The sequence below is a fragment of the Capsicum annuum genome, chromosome 3 (assembly GCF_002878395.1).
Source record: "Capsicum annuum cultivar UCD-10X-F1 chromosome 3, UCD10Xv1.1, whole genome shotgun sequence".
NCBI lineage: Eukaryota > Viridiplantae > Streptophyta > Magnoliopsida > Solanales > Solanaceae > Capsicum > Capsicum annuum.
Genome location: NC_061113.1, coordinates 233,524,460 through 233,533,288, shown reverse-complemented (window position 1 = coordinate 233,533,288; position 8,829 = coordinate 233,524,460). Strand labels below are relative to the sequence as shown.

Here is an 8,829-nt window from a genome sequence, read left to right as displayed (position 1 = left end):
TACTGAGGATAATGCCCACGTCATTCCATTGATTTGGACAGCAAATGTAGCAAATAAGGTAAGATAATAGCTTCAGTCATACATAATTCTAACGGCACAATAAGGTAAGCTTATGACACCAACAAATATGAAAAAATTCACGTCAAAAAAAATCAACTCGAAACTGGCACAATGAAGATGAAGCTAAAATAAACTCGTGTTTGCCTTCTGTATTGAGCATGTGTTGACTAGATTAGTCACCATATTCACATGGAAGCATACTGCAGTTGGTATCAACAGAAGCATTTGCTACGTCTGGTTAACATGAACTGTAATTCCGAGGTTTCAATTTACATCAGAATCAAAGATCAAGAATCACACTAAGCCAGGAAACAAGACTAACATTAAAAAATACAAGGGTAAAAACTATCATTGCGATTTCATGATCCTCCAATTTATAAACAGCCGGATATGCAGTGGTGCTCCTCGAAAAAGAGGTTCAAGTTCATTAGTAAGTCTGCAAAAGGTCATTTGGTAGTTAGCAACTTATGGATAGCGGCTAGTATAAACTGTGTAAGACATGCTGGTTAGGTGTAAACCTGATCACTCAGAAGGATGAAGGGCCTATTGAAGAGTATCCAGCGGCCTTGTGTTCTTTCAAAGTGCTGGCTAACCAGTCCAATCCCTCGTATAGGCCATCCCCTCTAAGTGCACATGTACCTTGTATATGCCATTTTCGATTTTTAAGCTCATACAGACCAAGGCCTTCACACACTTCCATTGGTGTCATTGCTCCTCTCTGGACAAAAGAGATATTCAAGATATAAAAGTTCTACCCAGCATTAAAAGGGAGGAAATGGCATGTTGGTAGAAGAAAAGTTTGATTTCTTGCCACTGGGTGATACATGAAACCAAAAAATAAAAAAATAAAGGCAGCCGGTGCACTAAAGCTCCCACTATGCGCGATCTGGGGAAGGGCCGGACCACAAGGGTCTATTATGCGCAGCCTTACCTTACACTTCCACAGACCATTACATGAAACATTCGTCGTAATTCGTATTTTTTTTGGTTTGATTAGGTGGGACATAAAAGAGATATAACTCGCCCCCACTCCCCAAACAGTGTTTGAAGGGTCTGAAAGAACTGCTATTGAGGGATTAGGCAATTTTAGCTTCATTTCCTAACCAAATGAGAGGATTAGGTGCAACAATCACATCCATCTTTGATTCTCCTACCAGTCTACACCATACAACTTTTCTTCCTGATGATTACTGTGCAAGACGTGTGATATTAGAAAAACAAACCAACCTAATTGAAACCATCAAGCAGGTGATGGTGCAAGAGGGAACTAAAACTGACTTTATGATTCAAAACATCACAAGAATAGAGAGATCAATTTCTATTACAGAATGATACAGTTTTTTTCTAAAAACTACCATATCTGCTCAAGGCCTCACCCCACCCCACCAAGCCTTGGGAATCAGCAGTAGTTGTCCACTGTTTTCCCTGTACGTAATACGAAGTCCCAGCCAAATGGTCAGAAGTACGGCTCTAAAACCAGAGCAACCCTCGCATCTCTATGGTATGTAATTTTTCAGATCTCACTTAGATAGGAATAGACTGCTCATGTTACACTGTTAAGCTTAAGAACCCAAAATCTCCAGAGGACAAACCCTGGTGCACACAACAGGTGGCTAAAACATAATTGCATGCAAGTTTGTAGAACGCAAAATCTCCAGAGGCCAAACCTTGGTGCACACAACAGGTGGTGAAAACATGATTGAATGCAAGTTTGATGGATTCAATCTTTTTTTATTCTTTCTGATAATTTTGTTGAATCCAAAGTTTTAATCAATGTAGAAAGCATTGCACATTTAAAGATCTTATTTGCTCTTTTACTTGTTTAGCATTTGCACAAAAATTCTAAGACGTTTACTAACCAAGGAGTATGCTCCAGTCTCAAGCAATATTGAGGGATGAAGTATTCCAATTTTGGGTTCTTATTGAGGTGTTTAAATGTGCTTCATACTTTCCTTATTGTATAGAAGAATGGGTGTAGTTTGCAGAGAATCATGTTTTTTTGAAGATTCTTCACTTTTTAGCAGACCACTTTTATATGGTCATATCTTTTGCCTTGTTTGTCAATGAAATATGTTTACCTGATTAAAAAAATGTGCTTCATACCCCGAGCAAGTGAGTTAAGTCGACCAGCCATTAAGGGGATACTTCGGCAAAACATACATGCAGAACAGTGTTTCTAAAAGCAAAAGGTGCAAACAAACCGATAAAGGTCCTGTGACTTTAACGGAGCAGTCAGAGGCAAAGCACAAGTTTCTTTAAAGAGCACAATTTAATAAATACAAAAAGCTACCTAATACATAAACGCAATATTTATAGCATAAATAATGCAGTTAATGTTGCTGATTTCAGTGTGTAATTACTAGCATTACAGTATAAATACCAACACAACTATTCAACATAATAGAAGCTAATATTAACAAATCTGCACAAAAGGTTCCAAATTGCAGAATATCTTTGGTTTTCAGCCAGTCAGCAATAAAAAAATTATTTTGCATCATTTAACATACATCAGAGTTTTATTGCTTTATCAACAATAGCAATACCAGCATTCATCATAAAAAATTAAAAGACTTTTTTTTTTTTTATATCAGTTCTTTTATTTTACTTTCTCTTTCTAATTTTCCTAGCATTCACCCCATATTCAAAGGAAGAGGATAATAAAGAACAAAAGAGAAACAGATGAGGAATAGAACAAACCGCTGTAGGGAGAGAGATAGTTTGAGAAGAGAACTGAATTAGAAATGAGAAGCAGTAGCAGAAGAAGAAAAGATCAAGAGAAGAAAAAGGAGGAAACTAAGGAAGCTTTGGGGTAACCGAAGTCGAGGAAGAGTCATCTTACACTAGAAACATGAAGGGAAAAGGAGGCTGAAGCTTAGATGTGACTCAAATTTTCCCTATTCTAAAGAAATGAGAGATTCTCACTTGGATTGCTTTCCACTTCTTCACCTTTTAGACGCACGGTCCCTTGCTTCACGATGTTCTATTGCTTTTAAGTGGAAAAAATCTTGTCTTGCTTTTAACAACACTTACCAAGAAGCTCACCCAGCCACAAGAATCATGTCAATAAGGCCAAGCAATTCAATGATAATGGAGGGCTACTTTCTGAAGGTTTTGTTGAAAAGACAGAAAGAAAAGGAAAGAAAATAAGCTGTTTCTTTGGTGGAAACTGGAAAGCAAGAAAGAAAATAAGGCGGTTGCATGCACTTGTTCATTTGACCATATTATCCTACATTGATTACTGGAGAATACTAAGATAGACACCAGTTTGGTTTCACTAATCAAGGACCAGAGTATATGCATTAAGTCTGCTTAGATTTAGGTAGAACCTATCTCATGAGATATGGACAATAGCTAGGTTTTACTAATCAAGGAGTTGAGGCCTCAAGTATATCATCCTCGTGCAAAGGTAAAAGAGCTTACCATGTCTCTATTTTCTTGAGCTCAGTTAATAGATTTAGCACTACTTTTTTTATGTCTAAAGACCAAGTAAAAAGAGCAAAATAGAAAATAAGCATTTAATTGCATTTTGTAGACAAGGAAACATGCTGGAACAAAAGAAACTTACCATGTCTTGTTTGTTAGCAAAAACCAAGATGATTGCATTAAGCATAAATGGATCTCTGATAATGGCCTGAAAAAACATGATAAAGGTCATCAGATCACGTCACCGACAAATAAGCTCGAGCCATAAAATTAATGTTCAGAAAAAAAAACCTGAAATTCTAGTTTTGCCTTTCCAATCCTCTCTCGATCCAAAGAATCGACGACATAAATCTGTATAAGATAAAACACTTAGTGAAGCGATACGGCATCCAGTTTAGAGAGACAGTATGTCCAAACAAGAAATTGAATGCATAAACATCGAAGTGGTAAGTTTTGTCAACCATGGGGAATGGGCATATACATAAATGTTATATGCTTATTTATACACCAAATTCAAAAATTTGGATTAAAAAAATGATGTATTATCTTATCCATCTCTTCTTGTTCCCTTGTTTCCTTTTGTGTGGTCTGTGGATGGGACTGAGAAGGAAGGGAGAAATAAACTAGACCCCAAGAGTTGGAGGGGAGAAGATACAATTGAATGTACGGTTAGATCCCTAATTAGTAATCCCATCATACTCAAGATTTTAAATTCTTCTTTGCCTTTAGGCAATGTTACCACCCAATGAACAGAGGGAAAAATCACTTTTTCCACAGGCATTTATGTGATATCATGAGTTAGATGCCACTGAATGCTAACTAAAGAAACGACTAGCAGGTTAAGAATAGAAAGCCAAATGATGCTATCAATTTATGTATGGTATTTGACTGGGCACAAGTTTAAGAATGAAAAGAGAACTTTTGAAACGTGTAGTCTAAGATTGTCTTGGGTCAAACATGCTTCAATCAGTGCTTTCCAGCTGAAACAAATCACCTTTGGGGTAAACTTTGTTTTCCAAATTTGAAAACAAAGCATAGAAACCAACCAGCGCCTCCTGATACACTGTAAAACTGTTGTAGATATTTGGAACATGCTCTTTTCAGTTTTTGGTCTTAGTTGGGTCATGCCTGATAATATCAAGGATCCTACATGTGGTGGAGTCCTTGGAAAGTTGGTAGGTCCATCAAGAAAATCTGGAAACTGATTCCTGCCTCTATCTTTTGATGTGGTTGGACAGAGGACGAAAAGAAATTTCGATGAAATGCCAACTCCAAACCACTGCCTTAAGGCTAGACCCTGGAAACTCCCCTGACACTTTTTGGGACTTTATAGCTCCCTATCTTTAGTATAGGTCCCCTTGTAATGGAGCGAAAAAACTCACTTTTGTAGTTGATATTCTTTTTACTATTTGCATCTTCGTATTCCATCAATGAAACCACTTCATCAAAAGAAATAACTACAAACAAATAATATCTAATTGGTGCAGTTACCAGTCCATCTGTGTTATTGAAGTAGTGCCTCCAGAGTGGTCTTAATTTCTCTTGTCCACCAACATCCCACACAGTAAAAATTACATTTTTGTACTGCACTTTTTCCACATTGAATCCTGCAAGACATGCATGTACAATCATCTATTATAATGGTACACAAACATAGGCAGTATTCAGCTAGTGACAGGTGTTTTAGGTACTTTTCTCGAGAACTTCTTCGCATTACAAGCATGAAGAAATTTTCACATCAAAACTCAAGATTTGAAACTACCCTCGAGCAAATATTAGGTTTAGATAATGAACAATGACAGAATTAGAAAACCATAACCTATGGTAAGCCACATAAGATAAAATCTGATAAACAAAGTAATTGAAGAAAATGACAAGGATTACCAGACGGAAGAAGAGATGTAGGAAATGTGACTTATCCCGATCCTCCTACCCACCCCACCCCCCACCCTCCCCCAAAAAAAATGATGTAGAAAGTATGCCATGTAATCAAGTGTTGCACCTGATCAATGGTAGGCAGTTTGCAAGTAAAGAGAAAGTAAGTTAGATAGGAGGAGCCAGCCCATTACAGTTCTATTAACTCCCTTAATTAGTGTTCAATCTCTCAAGAAAGTTCATGAAGAAGTAAATACCAGCCACTTTCGAGACTTTATAATGAACTACTGGTGACCAATAAAAAGTAAGAAACTGTGGTCTCCTACAAGTTCTTTCCCCATCTTAATTTTTTTATATATATTTATAACAGTAGTGTCTGGAACACCTTGTGCACACTTTGACTAATCCACTAGATACCTGCTACCTCCCACCCACGCATGTACTGGTAACTCTGTGAAGAAAGGAGAAACAAAAAAGAAAGCCACATGCCCAAGCTGACACTGATATTAACAAGCAGATCCATTGAATTTTCTCTTCTTCTTTTTTTATGAAGAGCACATCTATTGAAGTTTTACAAATACAAACTCAGCAATCGAAGTGCCAAAAACAATGAGCAGAAGCTAAGACAGCATACCGATGGTAGGAACTGTTGATAGAACTTCTCCTACGTGCAGTTTATATAATATAGTTGTTTTTCCAGCCGCATCAAGCCCAAGCATTACAACCTGTCCCAGTTGAAATTAGAACCAGAAACGAGCAAATGACAGTAGAGACATCAATATGAAACAAGATAACAAAATCTTACAAAACGACTACACATACAAGTACAAAAATCTAATCTCTGTAGAATAGACATCCAGCAGAAAACAAGATGTAATTCAGGTAACATAGGTAGCAAAAAGGCAAGTTCTCAAAGAGTGGATAAAATTTCCATGCTTAGATTAATTCTCAATTCTATTATAAATGGAATTTGAGATACAAAAACCAGACCAATTTGAAGCAGTTATTTGTTAAGAGAGAGGGACAACAGTCACTAGGGTAAGCAAATTGGTTTTGCCTCAAAGACTCTCTCATCTCATTCCCTCCATGTTTCAACACATTGGACATTGTACAACTAACCTAAGGAAGAAAATCATATTTGATGATATTTCATATCAGTGGATGACGAGGACTAGGATCACATCATCAATGACACGGTAAAGGTACCTATAAATTTATGAAGGACCTTCTCAGCTTCCCTGAATTTAAACTGGTTACCCTGTCTACTTAAGGTCTTTCTTGAAGGATAAAGTGGAAACCCAGCATTCCGAGTTAGCAATTCTAATTTGCTAGCTAGCATCTTGCATATTCAACTAGCTTGGGGCGGCTATATGAATCCTCTGTAACTGTTGCACTCCATTACGGCTCCTTTCATTCCAAGTTATGATCAATCACCACCCACATACATGGATAGGTGGTTTTGGCCATCTCTCACATGTTTTTGCTGAATGACCATGAGCAGTATCTCTACTTCCAATAAACTACTTTTGTGTTTCTAAGAAACTAACAGATCATACAATTATTTTCATCGGTGAGACCATGTTCAAACATTAGTTACAACAGTGCATCCAATTGAAGTTAGAAAGGAAAAAACCCAGAAGAAGCGTAATAACGACAGTAATTAATTGCATACCAAATATTGCCAACATTAGTCTGCTAATGGAAGAAAAATAATGCTAATCAATCTTTCTAACTAGCAATTATTAACAGGAAAAAGTATCATACTTTAACAAGTCATGAATAATCCCAATATCCGTTAAAATTAGATATTTGCTACATTAATGTGGCTTTAAGCCATTTCATATGCTTTCACATATAAGCTTCTTGCTCATTCAATCTTCCAAAAAAAAGAAAAAAAAGGAAAGGTTGAGTTAAACTAAGAAGTACACTCAAATGTTATCTAACTCATACATAACGAACACATTCTATTTTCTTTTTATTTTTGGAAACGGACAACCTCTGCCACAGCCTCTGAGCACTCTGTGGTAAAGTGTTTGTTGTGCAATAGCTCGCAAACCACACATGAGATTCTCGTAAACCGCATTAGACAAGCCGACGCGACGAGCTCATGGATTCGATCCCAGGTTTCCCACCAATAACACATTCTGTAAAACACTTAATACAGTTCGTTTCGCCTCAAACAATCTTGGTAAAAAACGCCGTTTATTCTAAAGCACACCTTTCCAACGAACAAGTAGGAAAAGCATGAAAAGAAAATAATTATAAGGCAAATTCAAAAATAAGAGGAAAAAGAGGGGGGGGGGGGGGGGTTCATACCCTCATCTCAGAATTGCCGAAGAAGGTATCGAACAGCTTGCGAAAGGCTTGTCCCATTTTTGGCTGATGAAGCGATAGCGAATCAGAAGAAACTGGAGAGCTAACCCGAACAACCAAGGCTATTTTACCTACTACTATATTTTGATGATCGATGAACACAACTTGTGCTTGCAGAGAAAGTTGCCAAGTTTTTGCTGGCTCCCTCTCTTTTTTTTTTTTTGCTGTTTTTTTTTGGGGGGTAGCGAGGGGGGGTGGGGGGGGGGGGGGGCGCTTACTTTTCCTTTTCCACTTTCTGGGCACTTACGTATTGTATTCCTTCGCTGTGTGTATATAACAACACATCATAATAGACTTTTATCCGTCCCTCTTTTTCTTGTTTAGTAGGAGTAGTTGGTACCATAGAGATTCTCTGTTTGGCATGTTTCATTGGAAAAAGAAAATGGAGAAAAAATAGGTAGTTTTCTGTTTGGAAAGCGAGAAAATGATATTTGAAAATTAAAGTTACGTTTATTCACGATATCAATTTTAAGTTGTTTTAGCAATTTTTTTTTTCAAAATAGAATGAAAAAAGTGAATACACTTTTTTATCGTTTATAGAATTTATGAATAAAGTAAAAACACCTTATTGTTATTTTTAGAATTTATGAAAAAGTAAAAACAAAAATTTTCTGAAATTCCAAACTTGTTTTTCGAAATTCTAATTCCAGGAAAAAGTGAAAAAAAAATTGTGGACCCCTTACATTTTCACTGTTAATTCAAGTCGAATACCAACAAAAATTGTCTTACGGGCTTGGACATTTCGAGTCCACTTTGCTTTCATTTGATCATGGATTTTGGAGTTGAAGGTGAAACTTGCAAACCATTAAACATATATATTTAAAAAAAAATTCTTAAAATCTAATTCAAAATATATAATCAAACACTTAACAGTATGGTCCTATGTTAAAGCATAAGCCAAGTCTAGGGAATACTCTACTCAGACTTAAGGCTTTTTTCCATCATACTTTACAAGGCAATCAATAAATTTGAATCAGCCTACATCATCCCAGACCTCGGACGCACAATCAAGCCGTCAAAGCATAAGCCACGTCTACGGAATACTCTACTCGTACCTATTTGGAGAAAAAAGTTACGGCACGAATCGACGCAAATGAA

General features: G+C 36.8%; 1 protein-coding gene across 1 annotated transcript; it reads right to left on the bottom strand.

Moving 5' to 3' along the window:
• Positions 1–178: 178 nt before the first annotated feature.
• On the bottom strand, positions 179–8,097 carry LOC107862952 (ADP-ribosylation factor 1-like 2). The gene is made up of 7 exons (XM_016708670.2): positions 7,675–8,097; positions 5,993–6,083; positions 4,975–5,090; positions 3,775–3,834; positions 3,626–3,691; positions 579–778; positions 179–496 (listed from the first exon to the last, which is right to left on the bottom strand). The coding sequence occupies exons 1-6, from the start codon at positions 7,729–7,731 to the stop codon at positions 587–589; spliced, it is 582 nt and encodes a 193-aa protein (XP_016564156.1). The 5' UTR covers positions 7,732–8,097; the 3' UTR covers positions 179–496; positions 579–586.
• Positions 8,098–8,829: the final 732 nt, after the last annotated feature.